General features: G+C 49.6%; 1 protein-coding gene across 2 annotated transcripts in view; it reads left to right on the top strand.

Moving 5' to 3' along the window:
• The window catches only part of LOC123370684 (tripartite motif-containing protein 15-like), a 34,878-nt gene that overhangs the window by 1,050 nt on the left and 7,617 nt on the right, over positions 1 to 26,211 (top strand). The window contains exons 2-7 of one of the 2 annotated variants that reach the window (XM_045017391.1): positions 288 to 391; positions 3,994 to 4,019; positions 4,162 to 4,292; positions 7,765 to 7,889; positions 10,469 to 10,494; positions 10,650 to 10,756. In XM_045017391.1, coding sequence (XP_044873326.1) covers positions 288 to 391; positions 3,994 to 4,019; positions 4,162 to 4,292; positions 7,765 to 7,889; positions 10,469 to 10,494; positions 10,650 to 10,756 — 519 coding nt within the window. The remainder of the gene's footprint in view (positions 1 to 287; positions 392 to 3,993; positions 4,020 to 4,161; positions 4,293 to 7,764; positions 7,890 to 10,468; positions 10,495 to 10,649; positions 10,757 to 26,211) is intronic. The other variant, XM_045017393.1, reaches the window with a different exon arrangement.

A 26,211-nucleotide genomic window follows, 5' to 3' on the forward strand; every position in this document is an offset into this window, starting at 1 on the left:
CCCCATGTCCTGGCGGGAGTGCTGGGAGGGTGGGCAAAGCGGGGCAAGCCACTGTGCTCTGACCCCACTTCTTGGCAGGGGTGCTGGGGGTACTGCAAGCAGAAGGGGTGGGGAGGGGCTCCCACTTGTTCTGGCCCAGGGCCCCATGAAACCCAATCCACCCCTGCCCATTGTGGGTGAGAGTGGTAGCTCTTTTGCACCTGAGAAGTGGGATGGCAGGAGGGAGGGAGAATGCTCCAGGCCGCATGGTGTATTGTGAACACCACATATATTTGTATCACTTACAGAGAAAGGAGGGGAAGTGTCTACAAAAGGGAAAGAGGCTGCAACTCACAAACACATGGTTCGCAGAGACAGTCACTTTCTTTCTCCCATAGAAGAATACAAGCAGGTATGTAATGTGACCCTTCAAATTACTGTGGGGATATCAATTACCCTCCATGAATCTCTGTTCAAATTCACAGGGTAGAGGCCAACATTTACTGCTAGGCATTTGAGCAGCCAGCCCAGCATCCAATGGGTGGGGCAGAGAGAGAAAGAATGGAAGACAATTCCATACAGGGGCTCTGTAAACAACTGAACATCCCCAAAGCAACCTGAGCCTCATCTGTCAAAGGGGGGAGACTACACAAGCAGCTTAAACTGAGCTGAAGCTCTTAAACCAGTTGGCATAACATGTAAAGAGAAATCCCAAGAAATACAATTTATGGGGGACATCTAGGTGTGGAAGGAAGGAGGGCGGAGCTCAAGGGGCAGAAGTCTGGCAAGGGCAGCTCAGGGTCCTGCCATATCAAGTAAAGTTGTCTCACATTAAAAATCATTTTCCACTATACTAGGGGCTGTGGTGCACAACTCCATAGCTACAGCTGAGTGAAGATTTGTACTTAAAGTGGAACTAAATCCCTCCCTTTGACAGTTACATTCATTCATTCAGCTACCTAACTGGACAGAATTATTCTTCAGGAAAGAATTGAATTTTCTAGGTCATTTCCTAGGGGAAATGCCTCTTCACAAAAAATAGTTTAATTACATTATTTAAAAAAAATTAGTTCTTGTCTCATTTCTTTTGGATTGAATGATCCTGATAACAGAAGACTGACTTGTCAATCTCATGTAGAGTTAAATCTGCCTGAATACTCATGCAGAGGCTACAGGTTTCAAGAAATTTGTAATAAAGCTTAGTTGCTAATGACTTCTGTTTTTCCTCATTATGAATTTGTCAGGGCTGTGTCAAAAGCTGTAGTCACTATGACACTGGAGGTAATTGAACCAGTCATCAGCCTGCCACTCCACTTGATTTGCATGCTGTAATGCCATTGGTTCATATGAGTCAGTAGAGTCAGGGGGAGCATACACAAGTGTCCAGAGTGGTCACTGGTAGATGTTTTGAGGGTCAGCACAGACAGACTGTGGCAGGCCTGGGACCGCAGCACCCCCTTGTGGCAGGGGTAGGATGGAGTGTCAGCACCTCACCACTCTCCAGTCCTTGTGGCCGCTCCTCTGCGGGTGGCCTGTTACTGCCTCTCGGCCTTCTTCTCTACTGTCCCCCTGCCTGGTGCAGTAGCGCAATCTAGCAGTCGGAGTCTATGTAACCTCCCTTACGAGTGGGATAGCATGGCCCAGCGGCCAGAGTCCATATAAATCCCCTTTCGAGCAGGGGAGTGTGGCCAAGTGGCCAGAGTCCATATAAACCCTCACGGTTTGGGGGTGAAGGGGTAGCGGGACTCGGGCCCGCCCTGTCCACCGAGCCCCGACCCTAGGCCCTGGCAGCAGCAAGCTTTCCTTGCCACTCGCTCAGCGGGGATCCGCCCGAAACACACCAAGCACCAATACAACTTTAATTCCGTTTATCTCTATAGTTTCCCTGGGTCACTTCCTACCATGAATACTAGTTCCTCTGTGGCAGGGGGTCCTCCGGTCTGTTCCTCCACTGTGACACCCTCAGGTAGTGCCTCGGCTTGGCTGCCTCCCGGTTCCTGGCTCGCAGGCCCTCCTTCTGCAGGAGCTAGCAGCGTGCGTACTTCTCCTCCAGTGGTCAGCCTAGACTGAGCTGATCTGCAGGCTTTTATATCTGATCTCCAGTTGGAGCATGCCCAGCAGAGCTTCCAGGGCGTGGCTTCCTCTGCCAGGAGAGAAGGATTAACCACTGCTGTACCAGTGCGGGGCCACTCTGCCTCATCACACAGACTCTTAGTGGACCAGTTCCATGACTCTAGGTCTGAGGCACAAGCTCCTTTTCCCCCAGTCACAGACTTTTCTCAGCGGAGTGCCCACTACAGGCATTAGAATGGAGAGGCTGCTGTGCTCCCCAGTGGCAGGGTCTGTGCCCCTCTCATCAGTTGAGGCACATGATGTATGATCTTCAACACCTTGGGAGGGGGAGCAGGAACCCAGCTCTAGGGCCTGGGAGAGCAGGGCAGGCAGGGATAGTGGGTAGCTACCTCCTAGAGAGTAGCTAGGTAGTGGGGGAGCTGGGAACTCAGGGTAGTGCATATCTCTGCAGGGTTCCCTTCTCCCTGGCTCACCTGGTCCAACTTCCCTGCAGAGCTTAGGGGCTGCCCCTGGCTCCCTGCCTCTCTCTCTCCCTGGGCATGTTGTCAGCACTTCACGCCTTTTATAAGCCCAAGGAAATGCCCAGCAAAACTCTCATAAACTGAACATGTCCCAAACCATATTCCTTCCCCTCTCCCCAACCCCTCCACTATCACTGTCAGCAACCCCATTCTCCCTCTTGCTCAGGTGTGTTTGGCTCCTCCCCACACTTGCCCCTTCACCCAGGGCACAGCCATGTCCTGCAACAACATCTTCCTCTAACACCTGGGTCCATCCTTCTTTCTCCATCCCCACGGCACTTTGACTGCCAGTCCCATCGTATATCCCATCCCGCCTCCTGCACTGTCCTCCTCCCTTGTCTCGCGTTCGTTAGTCCATGCAAAATGCTGCAGCAAAGATTGACTTTCCAAATACCTCTATGTGTTCCTCCATCTGGCTCCTGTGTGCCAGATGTACCCTCCCAGAGGTCTTCCACAGGCCTTTGACCTACTCAAAGACCCACGTCTGCCAGGTTCTCTACAGTGACTCAAATTAACCAATTTACTCAGGAAAAAGGAAAAATACATTTGTTGTTTCCCACACCTCACTAAACTCTACGTGCTCCCCTGTGTGTCTGTCCTGAGACTGTGAGCTCCTTGAGACAGAGACTGCTCCATTTCTGTTTTGAGATCTCAGAGCGCATCAAGAACAGAACCAGAAACAAACAGCAATAAAACTAAGGGTATGTCTACACTACCTGCCAGATCGATCTATTGGAAAAAAAATTGATCCCCGATCGCTCTGCCGTCGACTCCGGAACTCCACTGCGACGAGAGGTGGAATCGGAGTCGACGGGGGAGCGGCAGCAGTCTACTCGCCACCGTCCTCACGGCCAGGTAAATCGACCTAAGATACGCCCACTTCAGCTATGCTATTTGCGTAGCTGAAGTTGCGTATCTTAGGTCGATTCCCCCCCACCTCACAGCGTAGACCTAGCCGAACAGTATATGAAGAGCTAATAGGGGCCCTTATCAGGTAGGCTACTTAATCACCTCCATTGTAATGGATTTCTGTGACTTAAGTCTCACTACCATTACTTGCAGCCACCTTTGACATTCCCCTCAGACTAGAGAAGTGCCTGTTCTTTGTCCAATGACAGCAGAGCTCAGTGGTGGTGCTGGAAGGCCTGCCCTGCCCTGCCCCCGCAGTTTGATTGTCTGGGGATGGCCAGATCTGGGCTCTGCCCCCTTACTGAGCCCTGCTTGGCTAGAAATCCCTCAACTCCTATCTCCTGTTGCCAGCTCCCCTCTGATGGGAGGGTGGGATTCCCTTGTGAGATGGGAATGCACAGGCTGGGTGAATACATTCTGTTGCTCAGATGGTGAAATGTCCCCAGGTCAGCAAGTAGAACCGTTCTGCAGAGCGAAAGCTAAATGTTGTTGTCTTTCTGTTTCCTTCTAGATGGATACAACGTCCCGCAGTGTAAGGTGGGTTTGTCTCCTGGTAATTCTCATGTCCCCATTTAATCTCTGGGGCTGTCGTTTGAAAAGTCCCTTCTCACCTTCCCTCCCCTGGGAACTTTGTCCCTTAACGAAAAAGGCAGTGAGTGATGTCCACAAATATGTTCAGCCTTCAGGATCTGACAACTTTGAATACAACCATGGAATCTGGTGGGAAAAGGAAGGACAAAGGGAGCGAGAAGGACAGCATCTCTCCTGGAGGGAATGTGGCTCTGCAGCCTGAGCTATCGGGGAGTGAAGGTAAAGAATAAGAGACAGTACCCCCGTGAGAATGTATCACTATTAATTTAATGCTTGGCTTCATTAAGGTCTGACTATTTGATAGAAGGTTTGGTGTAGGGGAGCCAGCCCAGACCTCCCCTTGCCCACACTGTTCGCCAGTCATGGAGAGCAAATGCTATTCCCCACCTCTGCAAAGGAGCTGAAGGCCATGTCCCCATTTCTGACTTTTCTGCCTAGTGAGGACAGAGTTCAAGATCCTTCCCTCTGAGGAGCCCTGGCACTGAACACCCCACCCAGCTGTCTGCACCTCTCACTCACAGTGTCCTAATGAAAAGCAATGTTTCTGAGTGGAGAAAGTTCACAGCAGAGTCCCCAGAGGTGGGTGGATCAGACAGCAGGACACTGACTTCCCTGTTACTCTGGGAAGACCCTCTAAGTAGGCCCTGAAGCTTAATGACAACATCAGGGGGAGGCAGGAAGGTCTCCTACATATGAGAGCGTCCTTGTGACCGACAGGCTGCCTTCTGGAGACATGTGTTTCCACAGGTGTGATTGTAGGTCACAACCAACCCAGGGAATATCTGATTTGTTAACCACTCTTCCACTCTCTTCTCACCTAGTGTTCCTGTGTCCGTGTCAGTAATAGTTTAGAGGCTGCTCAGCACCTCAGGAAGTTAACTCCAGTGTGTCTCAAGGTGGCTCCCCAACACTGATCCACTCAGAATGTTGTCCTTACAGACTGTAGAACAATAATGTATGAAAGCTGGGGAAAGATAGAATCATAGGACTGGAAGGGACCTCGATAGGGCATCTATAACATCCCCAATTGGTGTTTGTTTAATCTGCTCTAATGATGGAGATTCCACAACTTCCCTTGGCAATTTATTCCAGTGCCTAACCACCTTGACAGTTAGGAAGTTCTTCCTAAAATACAATCTAAACCTCCCTTGCTGCAATTCAAGCCCATTGCTTCTTGTCCTATCATCAGAGGCTAAGGCGAACAATTTTTCTCCCTCCTCCTTGTAACAACCTTTTAGGTACTTGAAAACAGTTATGTCCCCTCTGTCTTCTCTTTTCCAGATTAAACAAATCCAATTCTTTCAATCTTCCCTCATAGGTCATGTTTTCCAGACACCAATCATCCTTGTTGCTCTTCTCTGGACTCTTTTCAATTTGTCCATATCTTTCCTGAAATGTGGCACCCAGAACTGGACACAATACTTCAGTTGAGGCCTAATCAGTGTGGAGTAGAGCGGAAGAATTACTTCTCGTGTCTTGCTTACAACACTCATACTTATACATCCCAAAATGACGTTTGCTTTTTTTGCAACAATGTTACACTGTTGACTCATATTTAGCTTGTGGTCCACAATGACCCCTAGATTTTTCTACAGTACTCCTTCCTAGGCAAGTATCAGAGGGGTGGCCGTGTTAGTCTGGTTCTGTAGAAGCAGCAAAGAATCCTGTGGCACCTTATAGACTAACAGACATTTTGCAGCATGAGCTTTCGTGGGTGAATACCCACTTCTTCGGGTGCATCCGAAGAAGTGGGTATTCACCCACGAAAGCTCATGCTGCAAAACGTCTGTTAGTCTATAAGGTGCCACAGGACTCTTTGCCACTTTTACAGATCCAGACTAACATGGCTACCCCTCTGATACTTGAAACTGGAGATGGTTACTGTGGGTTTGTCTTTAGTATAGACTATGTACATACTCCACAAACTGAGCATTTGAGCTTGATCCAGAATCTGGGATGAGCCTATGTTGTGAAAACTGAAATGCTCAAAATAGCACATGCATGTGAATGGACACAGGGTGCTAAAATTAAATTAACCCAGGGGTTCTCAAACTGGGGGTCGGGAGCCCTCAGGGGGTTGCAAGGTTATTACTGGGGGTTGCGAGCTTTCAGTCTCCACCTCAAACCCCGCTTTGCCTCCAGCATTTATAATAGTGTTAAATATATTAAAAAGTGTTTTCAATTTATAAGGGGGAGGTGTCGCACTCAAAGGTTTGCTATGTGAAAGGGGTCACAAGGACAAAAGTTTGAGAACCACTGAATTAACCCCTCTGAAGCCTCAGGGAATGCAGGGGAGGGGGGTTTCCTTTGGTAGGGTTGGGAAGGAGGTAGGTGGTGTATGATATTGCTCTTCTCGTGTGATCCCTCCCCCAGTGGCTAATTTTACATGAAGCTGCCCTCCCCCAACATGAATCCCCCTATGGCACTGAAATTAAATATAGACTATAATTTGACATTTGAGAAGTGAAAGGGATGGTAAAGCTAACAGCTTGGCTCTTCTGCAAGCCTCAAACTGCTGAATGAGCTTTAGGGTAGGGAAGGCTGTCTCTCCCAAACAGCATGGCCCTGCCCCCTATCCGGCTCCCACCCAATTCCTGCCCCCCAACTGCCCACCCCTCTCAGAATCCCTGACCCATCCTGCTCCTTGCCCCCTCACCATCCCTCAGAGACCTCCCACCACCACCCCAGGACCCCACCCCTGCTCCCTGTCCCCTGACTGTCCCGACCCCTATCCACCCCACCCCCTGCTGAGTCCTGACAGACCCCCGAAACACCCATGATCCAACCCCCTATTCCCTGTCCCCTGACCACCCCCCAACCTCTGCCCCCTCCCTGTCCCCTGACTGTCAACAGGACTCCCTGCCCCTTATCCAACCCCCACGGCCCTGGCCTCTTACCCCCGGCTCCCCCCTCACCTGGAGGGTCAGCGCGTTGCATCCAGGAGCATCCCTGAACAGTGGTGCAGTATGGCTCCGGCGCAGCCTGAGCTCCTCCCCGCTCAAAGCCATGTGGTAAGGGGGCGGGGCAACAAGCTCCAGTGGGGCCTGAGCTCCCTCTGCTGGGCATGGAGCTCACAGCCCCGCCCCCTTACCAGGTTGGGGGGGGGGGGAACAGTTTGGGGTGGGCAGAGTTGGGGGGGCGGGTACTGGGGACCACCAAAGATTCTACAAACCTGCCACCCATGCTAACTATGTCATAGTTGTGTTCATTGGCCAGCATTATGAGTTCTTCCGGTTTATATCCCATACTTCTCACGTTAGTATACAGACATTTAAGATAATGATTTGATTCCCCTCACAGTTCTGGCTTGTCCCTTGTTGATCCCTGCTATTACAGACCATGCTCCCCCCCCAATTTCTGACCCTTCTCCCAGGTCTCCATGTGTTTGGCTTACCTGTGGGCTTTGGTCTGCTGCCCCCTTTGAACCTAGTTTAAAGCCCTCCTCAGTAGGTTAGCCAGTCTGTTTCCAAATATGCTCTTCCTCTTCCTTGATAGGTGGACCCCCATCTCTGCTTAGCAGTCCTTCTTCCTGGAACAGATGTGTTGTGGGCTGGGGAGTTTTGTAAACGAAGGACTGCTGTAGGAAGCTTGTCATGGGGGTGGTTGGTTTTGACACCTGGTGGTAGCAAGAAGAGACAATGCTGCAGGCTAGAGCAATAGGAATAAATAACCCAATCATTCGTGTCCCAAGCAGAGAGTAGAGGACAAGTGTCTGAGGAACAGAAAGAGGCTGCAACATGTGTCCACACAGAGGCTGAAACCCCTGGGCTTAAGAAAAAAAAAGTGTCTCCGCCTTCCTCACAGATGCACAAGCAAGTATGTAATGTCACTCTTCAAACTACTGTAGGGAGGTCAGTTAGTCTCATGGCCCCATCCTTGAGTCTCTGCTCAGACTAATGAGGGAGAGGCCAACATTTCCTACTAGGCATTTCAGCGGCCAGCCCAGCATCCGATGCGTGGGGGATAGAGAAAAAATGGAAAAAAATTCCTCGGGGCTCTGAACACAATTCAACATCCCTGAGGCTGCCTGAGCCTCATCCATCAAAGGGCTAAAACAACACAAGCTCTCAGATCAAAGGGCATAAAACATAAGAGATCCCAGGAAACACAATTTGCAAGGGACAGCGGGGGTTGGAGGAAGGAGGTTGAACGTCTAAATGCACCAGTCTGGCAAGATGGACAGGATTTAGGACAGCTCAGGGCCCTGCTGGCCCCAGGTAAAGTTCTGCCATGTTAGGATTAATTTGCCAGTATATTAGAGGCTGTGGTACATAACTCCATTCTACGGCTGAGTTAAGATTTGTACTGAAAGCAGCAATAAATCTCTTTCACGGCTTCATTCATTTATTTAGCTGCCAAATTTCACAGAATTATTCTTCAGGGCAGAAATGAATTTAAGGTTCTTTTCCCAGGGAAATGGCTTATCCCTTTTTCAAAATAAATATTTTAGATTTATATAGTCCTTGTGTCACTGTTTTTTACTTCAATAGTCTTGATACACTAAGACTGACCCTTCCAACTCATGTAGAGTTAAATCCCTCTGAAAATTCATGCATAGGGTTAGAGTTTCAAGAAATTAGTTTGCCGTTAAGCTACTGACTGTTGTATTATTGTGATTCTAGTCAGGGTGATGTCAATAGATATTGTCATGGTAACACTGGAGGTCATTGAACCAATCATCACCCTCCCTCTCCAGAGGGTGATGATTCCATGCTGTAATTCCATTGATTGGCAGGAGTCAGTGGAGTAAGGGGGACCGTTCTCAAGTGCCGAGTGTCATCAGTGGTACAGGTTTTGAGGGTCAACACACAGACAGACACTGACTGCAGTGGTTCCATGGCTCTGAGCCTATGGCGCTAGCCCCCTCCCCTCAATCACAGCCTTTTCTCGGTGGGGGCCCCATTGCAGGCAGTATAATGGAGATGCTGCTGTGCTTCCCCATAGGAAGGGTTTGTGCTCACCTCGCCAGCTGGGGCACATGGTGTATGATCATCAGTATTCTGGAAGGGGGAGCAGGAACCCATCTCTAGGGCCTGAGAGAGCAGGACAGGACAGGGATAGTGGGAAGCTGCCTCCAAGAGAGGAGCTAGGGAGCAGGGGAGCTGGGCGCCCAGGTGGCCTCCTAACTCCATAAGGTTCCCTGCTCCCTGTCTCTCCCTGGCTCCCAGTGCCCTGGAGAGCTTAAGGGCTGACCACGGCTCCCTGTCTCCCTCTCTCCCTGGGTACATTGTCAGCACTTCACACCTTTTAAAAGCCTGAGGAAATCCCCAGCCAATACCCTTGTTAAACTAAACATGGCCCAAATCAGACTACTTCCCCTCCCCCATCCCCTCCTCTATCACTGTCAGCAACTCCATTCTCCATCACTCAGATCCACAGCCTAAGGGTGTGTTTGGCTCCTCTTCATGCTTGCCCTTGCACCCAGGCCACAGCCATGTCCTGCCACTTCCTCCTTCTCAGCCACACCCACATCCATCCTCCTTTCTCCATTCCCATGGCCTTCTCACTGTCAGTCTCCTAATATAGCCCATCTCGCCTCCTGCACCGTCCTCCCACTCCTAGTCCATACAAAATGGCACAGCAAAATTGGATTTCCCCACGTCAGTCATGTCCTTTTCTCTCTTTGACCCCCTCCACCCGCTCCCTTCCCATTGTCCCATCAATCCAAGCTTCTCACTGAAGCCTTCACAGAGCTGCATAGCCATGCCCCTCCCTACTTATCCACCCTTGACAGCCATGGTCATCCCCCACCTCCAGTCTCCTCCACACTGAACACCTCACTGCCTTTCTCTACATGGTCCCCTGTGCCTGGTGCACAAACCCTCCCACCAAGCTCATCCACAGACCTTTGCCATGTGCATAGTTGAGTCCTTCCCAAAAACTCACTTCTGCCAGGTTCTCCACGGTGACTCAGCTTGACCTAAGTACTCAGGAAAAAAGCGGGGAATGAAGTTTGTTGTTTTCCACACCTCATTAAAATCTGATTGTTCCCAAGACAGGCCCTGCTGTCAGTGCAGCAGCAGCTTAGCTGAGGTGACAAAGAGCTGCCAGAGCAGCTGTGTGACAGGGGGAGATGGAAAGCTGAACAGGCTCCATTAAGCCTGACCCAGACCCAGCACATGGCTTCAGCAGCCCATCTCCCCTCTGTGGAACTGCAGGTATTCACCTCTGCTCAGAGATTTGTGCTGGTAGAGGGGACCCCCCCAGCAGAGCTCAGTGGTGGTGCTGGAAGACCTGTCCTGCCCCCGCAGTTAGATTGTCTGGGGATGGCCAGAATGGGGAAGCTGGATAAGAACGTTCTGCTGCTCAGATGGTAAAATATCCCCCAGATCATGAGGTAGAACCGTGCTGCTCAGCGACATCTAAATGTTTTACTCTTTCTATTTCCCTTGTAGGTGGATGTAAAGCCCTGCAGGAATAGGTGGGTTTTGTTTCCCTGCTAACACTTGTGTCTCCATTTAATCTCTGGGACTGTAGTTTGAACGGTTCCTTCTCCCCTTTTCTCCCTCACCTGGTAACTTTGTCTGTCCCTGAATAAAAAAGGCTGTGAGTGATGACAGTAAATATTGTGTTTAGGCTTCAGGGTATGACAGCTGTGAGAAGTCTGCAATCAGGAGAAAAAAGGAATCGTCTCTTTCGTGGATGGAATGCTGCCCTGCCGATTGAGTTACAGGGGTGCGAAGGTAAATTGTGGGGAGCCTGCCCCTGTCAGCATGTATCACTGTATTAATTTAGTTCCTAGATTCCATAAGGGCTGATTGACTGGTAGCAGGGTTGGTGTAGCTGAACCAGCCCAGCTCCCCCTGTTCCCACACTGGTCTCCAGTAGTGAAAGAGAAGTGGTAATCCCTTGTGTTTGCCCAGGAACTGAAGACCGAGAGAGCAGGCAAACTTCCGTCTTCTTTTCTCCAATTAATCCCTTCACTTTGCTTTTTACTGGGACATCTGTATCTCCCACTCTGGGAATCTGGAGGTAAGGCAAAGTTTTGAGTGGAGAAAGCGGTTCAAAGAGCATGGACTTCCCAGTCACCCCAGGGAGAGTATCTAAGCAGGCCCTGAAACTCTGTGACTACATTTGAGTTAGGCAAGAAGGTTCCCTATGTATGAGAGATCCCTTGTCTCTCCAGCAGGCAGCCTGTCAGTCACCTGTTCCCAGCTGGGATGGTGGGTGTCAGGCATCCCCAAGGGCTCAGATTCTAGGGATGGACATGGTGTAAGCATCTGAACAGGAAAGATTGCAATCTCTCTGCCTTGCTACCTGCAGTCCCACTTTCCTTTAAAGCACCACAGCCTAGATTAGGATTGGTATTTTGTATCACTCACACCAGGGCCAGTGTTACCTACACAAAATTTCTCAGTACTCACGCACTTTAGGGGCTTCCACCTTTACCCAGTTCCTACAGCTCAGGCATAACTCTGTTAATTTACTCACCCACCCTCACCCTGGGCTGTGGGCTCAGGCAAAACCTTACATTCTGCAGGGTCTTTTACCAGTGAAAGAGCCTTACACAGTAGTATTCTACTTATCCTCTGTTTATTAATGATCACTAAGAACAGAATGCACATGCTAAGCATAGAATGTTCACCACTCCCAGTAACACAAGAACTTTTCTTGATGGCCAGTAATGATCAGGTCATTGTTACCCACACAAAATTATCTATTACATAACTCTACCCAGTTCCTAGGGCTCAGGGGATAACTTTCTGTGAATTTGCAGGACCTTTTACCAGTGAAAGAGCCTTACACAATAGTATCCTTACTCTATTAATAATTACCAAGCAAGAAGAATACACATGCTAAGCATACACTGCCATGCTCACCAGTCCTGAGCAGGCAGGCAAATTTTCCCCCTTGGCCAAGCAAGCTCAGTCTTGTCTGGGTTCTGGTTGCTGCACGTCACAGTTGTGCAGAGGATTCTTAGCAGCTCTCATCTTAGGCTGTGTCTTGGAGGTGAGTTCTTCATTTTTCCAGGTCTTTTCTTCTGGTCCTTCTCTGCTGGTCTGCTTGGACACAAGTTTATATAGTGAAACTTGAGTCCTTCTTAGCTATATCTTAACCACTTATTTTACTAAAATTTTTACTAACCATTCCTAACAAAATTCTCTAACCATTCATACCCCAGCACCTGAATTTACACCTACCAAAATTCATTATGTAATACCAAAACAATCAAAGAACCAGACAGACATCATACAGACAAACAATGGGGAAGTGGGGACCTTAATGACAGAACAATAAAGAAATTAGGATTTCACAATCCCAACTTTTGATAAGTGAGTTCTTGCCAGACAGAATGCCATCAAACTAAGTTTTCTTCTGTAACCCTTCTGCCTGTCAAAGTTGGCAGCAACAAGGGCTGGGTTCAGTATCTAGGGGTTCCTTTTCAATAACAAATCAAAACCGTCTTGACCCCCACCCAGTGACCTGGCACAATTACATACCACCCCAACCTCAGGCGCCTCTAAAAGGCAATACTTCCCCTCTTGCAAGCACAGAGTCTGAGTGTAGAAAAAAAACTTTTAAATGAAGAAGTGAACAACAGCATTACTTTGGGGAACCACCACAAACAGGAGGCATAGATATAAATCATGAGCAAAGAAATCCAGCAACCAAGAAGTTCCATTAACATGCCCATCCTTTCCTTGCATCTCACTTCCAGAGGGTCTCCTTGGATCAAGAATCCATAGAGTTCACCTCCCAGCCCGGGCAGAAGAATAAGGAGACACCTTATACACTCTGCTTCAAGGGGCACTGACTTGCTGCCCAATTACCACACCAAGGCCTCCCACTTATCACAGCTCCCAGTGATTTCAGCTGTTAGTGGGAAGCCTCACTGCTCATGCAGAGATAATATCCTAAAGCAGATCTTGTACTTAAACCCCTGCAGCATGTAACAATACTTTTAACTGAGTCTAAACTAGCTCTGTTATTACACAGTGAAGAAAGGCAGGCTCAACAATGTCTAGGCTCCAAGCCCAAAGTGGCAACATCAGCTCCTCTACTCACTGGGCATTAGAACCCATGTCCCATGCCTAGTGAGTGTTGTTGAGTTGAGGGTAAGTCCCTCAATTGGAAAATGCCAAGTACAGTTCTGCTGTTCTTCATTCACACAACCAGGGTGACAACCCTTTATTACCCCTGCCCCAATAACAAAGAGACTGGAGATCCCCAGCAGCCAAAAGTGACCATTTAGGCCAACAATCCCATCATGCTGAGCACTAGGCAGGGTGAGTGTGCCCATGCAAATGAGATCAGCCCCTGAAGTCCTTTTCCACAGCTCACCACTAGATGTCAGAACAGAACTCATTCAGACTGCTTACATCCGCCCCACAGCCAAGAATTTGTCATCCCGACAAATACAGTCCCTAATACACCAACTCACTGGTTTCCTCCAAAGGGCCTTAAGAGGCCCGCTATGGCCTTTACAAGCCTATGTGCTAAACGTATTGGTTCCTCACTAGTCACCGCAGGTGTGTCATAAGTTAACCATTTTACTGGCCTTATAACCCTGTCCTGCCTATTGAGAATGTGTGTTGCAGGGCCATGGGGGACATCTTGAGCGACAGATGAGGAGGGCTCCTTTGAGTGTCCCTCGGCTCCTGGCGGCTCTGATTCTAATAGTGGAAGGTCCAAGGTACCCAGTACACCTTCCACCTGTATATCTCCACTGTCCAATAACCTAAGTGTGTCATCGCAAGGTGGTCCCATTGGCAGCACACGTGCACCAGCAACAGGCCTAAATACTTCTGCCATGGGGTTTAGGGCTGAGAAAGTGGAGCTCTCTCTTGGTTCAGCTGATTAAGACAAAAATCTTGTCCCCATTCTTGGGTACTCCATGGGAGTGTCTTCCTCCTCAGAGTCGCTCTCCAGTGTACTACATAAGGGTGGATTAGCCTCACAGAGCCCACTGTGTGTGTTGTGTGGTGGATTTGGTCCAGCACCACATTCTCGCCCAGGTCTCACGTCATGGTCCATTCCATAAGGGGCACTTACCAATTCTCCGACAGGCAGTAGGAGGTTTCTATGCACTGTCTTTATTTGCCCCGACCCAGTCTCAGATTTAATCTTGTAAACTGGCATTGCCTCTATCTGTCAGCAATCTTGTGCGTGCCCGCAACAACAACATTTCTCAGCAGAATTCTGTCATACAATCATAGAATATCAGGGTTGGAAGGGACTTCAGGAGGTCATCTAGTCCAAACCCCTGCTCAAAGCAGGACCAATCCCCAACTAAATCATCCCAGCCAGGGCTTTGTCAAGCCTGACCTTAAAAATCTCTAAGGAAGGAGATTCCACCATCTCCCTAGGTAACCCATCTCCCTAGGTAACCCATTCCACCACACTCTGAGTGAAACAGTTTTTCCTAATATCCAACCTAAACCTCCCCCACTGCAATTTGAGACCATTGCACCTTGTTCTGTCATCTGCTGCCACTGAGAACAGTCCAGGTCCATCCTCTTTGGGACCCCCTTTCAGGTAGTTGAAAGCAGCTATCAAATCCCCCCTCATTCTTCTCTTCTGCAGACTAAACAATCCCAGTTCCCTCAGCCTCTCCTCATAAGTCATGTGCTCCAGCCCCCTAATCATTTTTGTTGCCCTCCGCTGGACTCTCTCCAATTTATCCACATCCTTCTTGTTGTGTGGGGCCCAAAACTGGACGCAGTACTCCAGATGAGGCCTCACCAGTGCTGAATAGAGGGGAATGATCATGTCCCTCGATCTGCTGGCAATGCCCCTACTTATACAGCCCAAAATGCCGTTAGCCTTCTTGGCAACAAGGGCACACTGACTCATATTCAGCTTCTTGTCCACTGTAGAACTGCTTCCTAGCCATTCGGTCCCTAGTCTGTAACAGTGCATGGGATTCTTTCATCCTAAGTGCAGGACTCTGCACTTGTCCTTTTTGAACCTCATCAGGTTTCTTTTGGCCCAATCCTCTAATTTGTCTAGGTCCCTCTGTATCCTATCCCTACCCTCCAGCGTATCTACCACTCCTCCCAGTTTAGTGTTATCTGCAAACTTGCTGAGAGTGCAGTCCACGCCATCCTCCAGATCATTAATGAAATTTTTGAACAAAACCGGCCCCAGGACTGACCGTTAGGGCACTCCACTTTATACCAGCTGCCAGCTAGACATGGAGCCATTGATCACTACCCGTTGAGCCTGACAATCTAGCCAGCTTTCTATCCACCTTATAGTCCATTCATCCAGCCCATACATCTTTAGCTTGCCAGCAAGAATACTGTGGGAGACTATCAAAGGCTTTGCTAAAGTCAAGGAATCACTGCTTTCCCCTCATCCACAGAGCCAGTTATCTCCTCATAGAAGGCAATTAGGTTAGTCAGGCATGACTTGCCCTTGGTGAATCCATGCTGACCATTCTCCATCACTTTCCTCTCCTCTAAGTGCTTCAGAATTGATTCTTTGAGGACCTGCTCCATGATTTTTCCAGGGACTGAGGTAAGACTGACTGGCCTGTAGTTCCCCAGATCCTCCTTCTTCCCTTTTTTAAAGATGAGCCCTACAGTAGCCTTTTTCCAGTCATCCGGGACCTCCCCTGATTACCCAGTGGCGTAGCCAGGTTCTAACATCAGGGAGAGCTAACATAAAAAAGGCGCTACCCGACATATCAAAATTACACCTCTACCTCGATATAATGTGACCCGATATAACACGAATTTGGATATAACGGGACAAAGCAGTGCTCCGAGAGGCTGTGCATGCACCCAGTGGGACAGCCTCTCTCATCTCTCCTGAGAGGGCTGCTCTGCAATCTGTGGCTCCTGGAAGCAAGCAGCACACAGGAGCGTGGGGTGGGGGGGTGGCACCATCCCCCGCATAAGAGAGACAATCGGACAGAGGTGGGCAGGGTCTGTTGGGGTTTCACATGAGGGAGAGGGGGTGGGGGGCTGCACTGGGAGACTCTCCAATGCAACACCTAGCCACGCTGGCTCCGTGCATCATGAGGCACTCGGGAAAAGGAGGCAGCAAGAGCAAGAGGCCAAGGAGGAGGTGCCCTTCCCCTCCCAGCTGGGTCTGCGAGTCCCTGATCTCACAGAGTCTCAGCACTGCAGGCACCCAGCCCCCAGGTACTGGGCTGCAGTGCGAGCTAGAGGGGCTGATACAGAGAAGTCAGGACCAGTCAGAGCACTTCCCATGTCATCATGAAAACTCACTTCTGGAAAGCTGGGTGAGGTAATATTTGGGGGGGAGTTAATATATATCAAGGTGGGTGAGGTAATATATTTTATTGGACCAGCTTCTGTTGGTGAGAGAGAGAGAGAGAGAGAAGCTTTTGAGCTTTCACAGAACTCGTCTTCAGGAAGAAGAAAGAACTCCATGAAACCTCCAAAGCTTGTCTCTCTCTCTCTCACCAATAAAAGTTGCTCCAATAAAAGATATTACCTCACCCACCTCGTGGCTCTAATTTCCTGGGAACAACAGGGCTATACCAACCCAGCATTAAAAAATGAAAGATTCACATGAACAGCACAGAGTGACCACCATCACACCAGAACACTATTTTCACAATTCATCTTAGCATAATGTCATCATCACACCAAGGAAGTAGCACTATCAGCACAATGAGATAAATATAGCTACAAGTGCATGCCAAAAATTCACAGTACAAGCACACTGGGATCCACACAGCAGGGTAGTAGTGTCAGTTTAGCTCTCAGTCTCTGAGAGCATCCCCACTAAACTAAGTCCAAAGTTTCAGCTAAACACAAGGGACCCTGCAAATAGTTGTACTAACAGCAGGATCTACACTCGCACAATAGGAGGAGTTGTACGTCAGGGCACTAATTCCCAAGCCCAGTGCAAGGCAATATGGGATCCAGGCTCCAGGTCCTTAAAACCAGAATTTGTTCTCACAGGAGAGTGGGATGAACTTAGAGAAGTTACAGAAGGCAACTCCCAAGAAACAAGGCATTGACCAAATGACTGGGTGGATATTAAACAACCATCACCAGCTATTGAGTGCAGCAAGTGAATGACCATTAGTAACTTAATGACCACCACCATCAGAGAATTACTCAACCCTGGGACTCAGCAATGTCTCCCCCTCCTCCCAACATGATCAAGCCCTTCCCTTAGGAGACAATTCAGGTTTCCCCTGATAGGAGAGGGAAAATCAGGCAACTTCTCCCTGCCCCCTAACATGGTGCCTGGACTTGTGTTTGCCAGAGCACATGGACTAAACTAAACATACTACAACAGCAGATAGTTCATTCCAGCCATCCCTTGGAGACAATTCCATCCACACCCCCAAGGCAGAGATTGTATTGCTATGAAGATTTCCCCTGATAGTCTCAGTTTTCCTCTCCTACCCACCCTACCCCTATCCCTTCCCCACTGCCTCTTCCCTTCCACCCCTCACCCGCTAAGAGGCAGTCACCCAGATGCCGGGGAGGGGAAACCAAGCACACTACATGGCCACTGTCTCTGAGAGGCAGGTATTTCTGCCTGGACAGGGAGGGCAAGCAGGGACACCACGCCCCACAGGAGATACGCCTCCCCCCCTACCAATGCCTGTCCTGGTCCTGCTGCCCAGGTGCAGGGAATGTTTTTGGAGATGCCTCTGGCTGAGCCCCTTGCCCCGCACCATGTAGACGGCCATCCCACCAGCAGCCAGGTGCTGGCTCTCACAGCCACCTGAAGGGTTTCTAGTCCCCCTCCAAGCCACCCTCACCACAGGAAAGACCTCCTTTGAAATACACTTACCAGCTGCTGCTACTGGCTGCCTTTAGTTGGGTGAGAGGTTAGCAGCTGCTGCTGCAGAGCCAGAGAAAGCACACCTGCCACAGTGCCACGAGCAGCAGGTAGGAGAAGGAGGTGGGGTGTCTCAGCTCAGCCCCTTGCTCTAGGAGCAGTTCCTCTTGCTGATTAGCTGGTTTTTGGCCACCAGCTAAACAGGAGCACTTGCACTCCCCTAGCTAGCTACCCTACTGCCCCCACCCCCCATCAAACAGCTGATGGCTTGTGCTCCCCCACAGGCCCCATAAACAGTTGACTGGTGGGTGGGTGCCCCAGACCCTATAGGGACATACCCCAACTGACCCCCTTCTTCCCAAAGGCCCCAGCCTCTCCTCCTCCCCAGGAGCCCAGCTTGCTGGAGTTCAGTTCTTTCCCCCTCCCCTCACTGAATAGCTGTCTGTCTCCCTCCTGCTGGGAGACAGCTAATCAGCAAGGCAGGGAGGGGGCAGGGTTTATGCAGCACACTAGGGGAAGCCAGCAAAGCCTGCCTGCAGGGGCCCAGCTTGCTGGAGCTCAGTTCTTCCCCTCCCCTCCCCTCCGTGGGATCAGCTGTCTCCCTCCTGCTGGGAGACACAGCTGATTGGCAGGGGCAGCATATGCGGGAAGCTGGGCAGGCCCAGCTTCAGAGTGGAGCGTGGGCCGGGCCCCGCCCCTGGTGCCATGGTAACCCCTCCTAAGGCGTGGCTTTTTTGAAAATGTGCCAAGGGGAAGCAGCTGCTTCCCCTGCACCCCATTAGCTATGCTACTGTGATCGCCATGAATTTTCAAAGAGAATGGCCAATGGCTCTGCAATCACATCCGCCAATTCCTTTAGCACCCTCGGATGCAGTGCAGCCGGCCCCGTGGACTTGTACATGTCCAGCTGAACCACTTCTTTCTCCACAGAGGGCTGGTCACCTCCTCCCCATACTGTGCTGCCCAGTGCAGCTGTCTGGGAGTTGACCTTGTTCATGAAAACAGAGGTAAAAAAAGCATTGAGTACATTAGCTTTTTCCAAATCCTCTGTCACGAGGTTGCCTCCTTCATTCAGTAAGGGGCCCACACTTTCCTTGACTTTCTTCTTATTGCTAACATACCTGAAGAAACCCTTCTTGTTACCCTTCACATCCCTTACTAGCTGCAACTTCAAGTGTGATTTGGCCTTCCTGATTTCACTCCTGCATGCCTGAGCAATATTTTCATACTCCTCCCTGGTCATTTGTCCAATTTTCCACTTCTTGTAAACTTCTTTTTTGTGTTTAAGATCAGCAAGGGTTTTACTGTTAAGCCAAGCTGGTTACCTGCCATATTTGCTATTCTTTCTACACGTTGGGATGGTTTGTTCCTGCAACCTCAATAAGGATTCTTTAAAATACAGCCAGCTCTCCTGGACTCCTTTGCCCCTCATGTTATTCTCTCAGGGGATCCTGCCCATCAGTTCCCTGAGGGAGTCAAAGTCTGCTTTTTCTGAAGTCCCCTTGCATCATATCAGTGGTTGTTACTATCTGAATTCTTGTGGGCAGCATCTGTAGCCCAGTGATAGGCATCAAGTAGTTTTTCTCTTAGTCAGGAAACATACTGCAAATATCCCAAAGTTGTTTTGTTCATGTTAGACAATAGGAACTGATCATTCCTGGCTATGGCTGGTGTTCCTTGGAGGGAGCTCACAATGCAATTATGCAGCTTTAGTATTTTGGATACCAACAGAGGATATATTATTAGAATTGGTCTGATAATTACTGAGCTGGGTGTGTGCAGGCATGGGTTCCTTAGCATCTGAGCAGAGATTTCCCATCAGTCAATGCTTCCCTGCTTTTCGGGTTCCAGAGTTCAGTGTGGTTCTTGCCTTGGAATTTCTGTTCTCCGTTCCGTATGCTAATGGAGATGCATCCCTGTCCCATCTTTGATGCAAATGAGACTAGTGGAGTTTCCTCAATCCTATCACCTGTGTCTGGAGGTGTGTCTCCCATGACCTTTTCATTGCTTTCTGTATGTCTTTCTTCTGAGCAGTTTTGGTTCAAGCAGAGGCTGGGGGTGGGGTGAGCCAGACAGGCTGGAGACTATGCCCTGGTTCCCCAAGAACACAGAGCTGGTAGGTAACACATTCTGACTCCAGGTTGCTTTCTGCTCTGGATGTAAAGTCCCCAGCATATCCAACAGAGTCCGATTAAATCACTCTGGCTGAGGGTCACCTTGAAGGTGGTAAGGTGTTGTTCTGGATTTCTTAATTCCTACCATCCTTAACACTTCCTTCAGGGGGTGAGTCTAAAAGTCCTGTCCTGGTCAGTTTGTATCTAAGCCTGGAATCCATACACTGAAAAATATTTCTCCCAAAACACTCGAGCAACAGTCATGGCCCAATGGCCACGTGTGGGATATGCCTGTGGCAGTCACTACTAAAATATTCCTCCTGTCCTCTTCTAACGGCAAGAAATCAAAGCATACCAGCTCCAAAGGTTTTCTGCTGGTGATATTCTTCAGGTATGCTGCTTTAGTGGGAAGGGTTTTCCTTTGAACACACCGGGCGCATGTCTCGTGCATCCTCAGCCATCCGGGTCCAGTACAATATACTACGGATAAGTTCTAGGGTTCTCTCCATTCCCAAATGTCCAAAGTCATCATTAAGGCCTCATGGCCAGGACTCTGCACTCTTCTCATAGACTCATAGACTTTAAGGTCAGAAGGGACCATTATGATCATCTAGTCAGACCTGCACAATGCAGGCCACAGAATCTCACCCACCCACTCCTGTAACAAACCCTTAACCTATGTCTGAGTTAGTGAAGTCCTCAAATTGTGGTTTGAAGACCTCAAGCTGCACAGAATCCTTCAGCAAGTGACCCATGCCCCATACTGGAGAGGAAGGCGAAAAACCTTCAGGGCCTCTGATAATCTGCCCTGGCGGAAAATTCCTTCCTGATCCCAAATACGGCGATCAGTTAAACCCTGAGCATGTGGGCAAGACTCACCAGCCAGCACCCAGGAAAGAATTCTCTGTAGTAACTCAGATCCCAACCCATCTAACATCCCATCACAGACCACTGGGCATACTTACCTGCTGATAATCAAAGATCAATTGCCAAATTAATTGCCAAAATTAGGCTATCCCATCATACCATCCCCTCCATAAACTTATCAAGCTTAGTCTTGAAGCCAGATAGGTCTTTTGCCCCCATTACTCCCCTTGGAAGGCTGTTCCAGAACTTCACTCCTCTTCTGGTAGCACTAGTTGCATTTGTTGATTCTGTAAAGGATCTACTGTGATCTGGTGCAGCACTCCTTGTATCAGTTTTAGTTTGCTCCATTCCCTCAATAGTAGTCTACCCTCGGGGGTAGATGGAATAATTGAAAGTAGTGTGTCACAAATGTCAGTATCTTGCAGTTGGGCTTTTTGCCAGTCAGCAGCATTGAGCATGGGCAGCGGAGATTGGTCCAACACAATATAATTCACTGAGGCAGATGGCACACTCTCAGGGGGCAGACCCAGAGTTTCTGCAACACAATCATGAAGACTCTCATGGGCCTCTGACTCTTGATACCTTCCATCACAGATAGCTCTCACTCCATCTGTAGGAATCACAGCAATATTGTTGACACCATGACAACGCATCTGCATCTACATTGCTTCTCTCTGACTGGTTGTGTAGCAGGGTGGTGACCCGCTCCAGACGTGATAGGGTTGGAACCAGCCCTGGGAGAGAGCTGTCAGGCTGTGAAAGAAAGACCTGGGCTGATTGGGGAAGCAGCCGCAGCTGGGCCATGCCCCAATCAGGGCCTAGCTAGCCCTATAAAGGTTGGGAGCCAAGAGCAAAGACACAGTCTCTCTCTGCATTCAGAGAGGGAAGGGCCTGGTTGCAGGAAGCTAGTGACTGGGTACATGAGTGGAGCAGGGCTGGAGAAAGGCAGAGGAGCTGGGGAGCTCCAGCCTGGAAAGCCCCAGGCTGCAGCCTAGCAGAAGGGCAGCCCAGGGGTAGGCCAAGTCAGCAGGTCCAAACTCAACCTTGTCAGTGATGACTGGCTGATATACTGCAGTTTGTCCCAGGGAGTGGGGGCTAATTGGTGACTGGCAGTAGCCTACAACTGAGGCAAGGTGGGGACAGTGGGTGTGGGTTCCCCAGGGAGGGGAGACCCTAAGACTGAGGGGTTATTGCCAGGGGCAGCACCTCAGGTACAAGGGCACCGGGCTCCAGGGAGGGACACAGGGGCCAGAGGACAGGCGGATCACCGGCCTGCAGAGGGTGCTCCAGAGCTGGAACGAGCTAATTCCCGGAAGTCACCAGCAGGAGATGCCATAGGGGTGAGTTCACACCTCTACAGGTACTGAATGCTGAATTAGTAGCTAGCCAAGGCAGCCACCCATCTTTGCCCTATAGCATCCAGCTTAGCACTTGTCAACACGTAAGTCAGCAGATTGTTGTCTGTCCACACCTGGAACTGAGCACCATACAAGTAGTCTAGAAATTTCTCAGTGATGGCCCATTTCGAGGCCACAAGCTCTAGATGGAGTAGCGAGTTTCACTGTCAGACAGCCTTTGGCTGGCAAAGGCCACAGGTTTATGTTTGCCTTCCACTTCCTGGTATAGGACCGCTCCTAACTCTCCAGACTGGCATCTGTACGTAGGATAAATGGATTGCTTCGGTCAGCAAAGACTAAGACTGGAGCGTGAGTTAGGCAGTTAATTATGTCTCGAAAAACCCTTTCACATCTCTCATCCCACCGTGGTCCAAAGAGCTCTAAGGGGCCATAGTGTATCTGCTCAGAAGGCCTTGGAGATCTCCCCTTACTCCTGGTCTTAGACTTGTTCTTGCTGGATGGGTATCCCCTGGTAAGATCATTCAGAGGCTTTACGATGGTAGCACAATTCTTCACAAACCTGCGATAGCAGCCACTATATCCAAGAAAGGTCTTGAGTTCTCTTTAGTTACTTGGACATGGCCATATAGTGAGTGCTTCTATTTTATCCAGATCAGTACTCAGACCTTCTTGGGACAGAATGTGGCCCACATACTTCACTGATGTTCTGCAGAACTGGTACTCATTGATGGGAAGCTTCAGTCCATAGGCCTTCAACCTGTCAAGCACTTTAAAAAATCTTTCTTCATGCTCCTCCAAGGTCCTTCCAAATACAGTCAGGTCATCTAAATAAATCAAGACTTGCAATAAGTTCGTGTCTCCCACAACTTTCTCCATAAGATGTTGAAATGTGGCAGATGCCCCAGAAATCCCTTGAGGCATGTGTTCGAACTGATAAAACTCTAATGGGCAGATGAAGGCTGTCTTCTCCTTATCTTCGGTTCCCAAATGGATCTGGTAGTATCCTCTTCAAAGATCCAATACTGAGAACCACTGGCTTCCAGAAAACAGTCTAAAGCATCTTGTATTTGAGACATCGTGTACTAGTCAATCACAGTATGGCTGTTTAGGGTACGGTAGTCGACACATATCTGGATTTTCCCATTCCTTTAAGACCACCACAATGGGTGAGGCGTATGGGCTGCGGGACTCTGTAATGATGCCATTCGCAGCCAGCTCCTGAAGATGATGTCGCACATCTTCCATCTCAGAGAGAGCAAGCCTCATAGAGCTCTCCCTGTAAGGTCGAGAGTCATGTAGTCTGATGTTCTGCTCTACCCCTTTTGCATATTCCATGTCCCACTCATGCAATGAGAACACCTTGGATCTTTCACAACGTTTCCTCCTCAGGTGATCTTTCCACTCCTCAGACAATGGTGAATCTCCAAAGTCAAACTTTGCTGGGTCTATTGTTGGAACTTGATTTTCACACTGGTTTTACAATTGATTCAGACTCAAAGAGGTCTTCTCTCTTTTTGCCCTTGCTTCACAACAACATCACGACTTGTTTCTGTTGAGGTATGTAAGGGTTAAGTAAAAACCTGGGTAACTGTTACCAGGGCCGTCCCTACACATATGCTAAGTATGCAGCTGCGTAGGGCAACAGGAAATTTGGGGCACCACATTTCCTGGTGCCCTACGCAGCTGCATGCTGCTCCAGCCCCTGCTCCGCCTCTTCCCCATGGCCCCTGCCTCTACTCCGCCCCAGCCCCGCCCCCACTCCTGCTCCACACCAGCCTGGCCCCTACTCTAGCCCTTCCTCAAAGCCCCCTTCCCATCACTGCTCTGCCCCAGCCTCGCCCCGACTCCCCTGAGGACTGCAGCAGGGCCGGGCCTGCACTCACCAAGCAGCAGGAAGTGCAGCGACCTGGCCCCAGCTGCGCCGACGGTGAGTGCTGGGGGGCAGTTTCCTCCTGCCCCCCAAGCCAGCCCTCCCCCCCGTGGAGGCCTGGGCTCCCCCCCACACACATGGAGGGACTGCGGAGGGCTACACAAATGTGTTCAGGGTCATGTGGTCTTGGTTCCCCACCTGTAAGCTGCTGATTATGGGAATTGTAACTATAAGTATTGGAACAGTGTCTGAGCAATATGCATAATGCTGTAAAGAGTAAACAGGGGTGGGTATAATTATATTCAGTATATAGTTATTAATATTAATTATATGGACATTTATATTACTAAATAAGGGTTTTGGGGGTGTTATAGCAAATATGTATATTTGCATATTAACTTAGATGAAAGTGTGCAATGTAGTTAAACCCATTGCTTACTCGACAACTGGGTTGAGGGGAACAAGTACTGCAATAAAGGAGTCTATTTACTCAGATCAGCCTCTGGGTTCTTCCTGCTCCTTCTTTCCATCTCTAACAGTTTCATTAGCAATCAGTATAGTCACCTTTTCCTGGGATTCAGCAGGTAGGGTTATGACCCCACTGGGGACCAGCACTCCTTCCGAGAGTTCTCCTTCAGCTGGCTGCTCTATCATTGCTAGTGCCCCTTTACTGCCTTGCAGCCAGGTACTCATGACAAGCACTTCTTGCTCTGTCCTTGCAGACACTACTAAGGGGGTTGTGCCTGCAAACCTCAGTGCCCCCATCGGTAGCTCAGATGTCTCCTTTTTAGCACTCTCAGTTTTCCTATAGGCTTCAGCACAAAGTGTATAGATCATCAGGGTATTCAGGTACTGGTCCCCAGCCTGTCGTCTGCAGTAATCCGCGAGCACCTTGAAGAGACTGGAGTTGGTCTCTATCAGCACAGACACATCAGAGGTCCCTTTAGGGTCAGGGCATATTAAGGCAGCTGTGTCTACCTCTTCCCTTACCCCAGCCACCTCCTCTGGGAATTCCAGGTGCACTATGACATACCCTTGGTAGGGGTATTCATCCATGCTGAGGCCACACAGACCAAGGCCAGTCAGTGGCTGTATAGGCAAGTGCCTAAGCATCTGTTGATAGAATGACTGAAATATAATAGTCACTTGAGATCCAGCATCAAGCACGGCTTTACACTCTGCCCCTTCAATCCTTGCCGTGACCTCTGCTCGAGGCCCTATCAGTCCTGTGGGGACCCCAGCTGGACAGTGTTTTCTGGGGGAATCCTCAAATCCTGGGTGGTCCCCATCCCCAGACCCTCTGGCAGTTCCCCAAACCCTCCCCAATGATCCTCAGCTTTCCATACACTAAGGAGGGATTTTCTTCATTACGGAACTTGGCAGCGCTGTGCCTATCCTGACCACACCGGTAGCAGAAGAATTGGCCTTTCCCCCTTCGCCTGGGTAGGATGGTGGCTCCAAAGGTGGACCTCTCCATCATCACAGCCTGAGGCTCTTTATTCCTGGAAATCTTAGCTCAGTCAATGGTGCTTTGCAGCTCAGCTTTCCGTTCTGTCAGGACCTGCTTTTGTTGGGCAAGTTCCTCTGTGGTGCTCATCATCTGTAATAAAAAGGTAATAATTGGAGATATACCAATCTCCTAGAAGTGGAAGGGACCTTGAAAAGTCATTGAGTCCAGCCCCCTGCCTTCACTAGCAGGACCAATTTTTGCCCCGGATCCCTAAGGATTGAACTCACAACTCTGGGTTTAGCAGGCCAATACTCAAGCCACTGAGCTATCCCTCCCCCCACTGGCTGTTCACAGTGGTGTTGTGCTGGCAGGCTCCAATGTTTGTACTTCCCTTTCTTCCTCCTCTCTGACTTCTTTTATCAGCTGGGAGTAACTTGGGGGACATTCCTGTCATTCTCTTAACCGAAGATGAAGTAGAATCGGGTTCTGATACTGAGTTTCTATTACAGTTTGAGCCAGTCTGGTCTGGTCCATCTGCTCAGCAGTCACTGCTCCCCTCATGACAGCTCTCTGAAGCAGTCTCTCCATCCTCTGTATATAGGCTGAAACCTTCTCATCCCTTTGCTGTCGGGAATTAAGGATCTTACAGTAATTGTCTTCAAGGCCCTCTAAGCTCCCAAAGTTGTGAGCAAGGGACTCTAGGCAGTCCTTCACACTGACCCCAGGACTAGTGAGCTTCAGGGTGTGACTCATGTCTAATGCTGGG

The sequence above is a fragment of the Mauremys mutica genome, chromosome 5 (assembly GCF_020497125.1).
Source record: "Mauremys mutica isolate MM-2020 ecotype Southern chromosome 5, ASM2049712v1, whole genome shotgun sequence".
Lineage (NCBI taxonomy): Eukaryota > Metazoa > Chordata > Testudines > Geoemydidae > Mauremys > Mauremys mutica.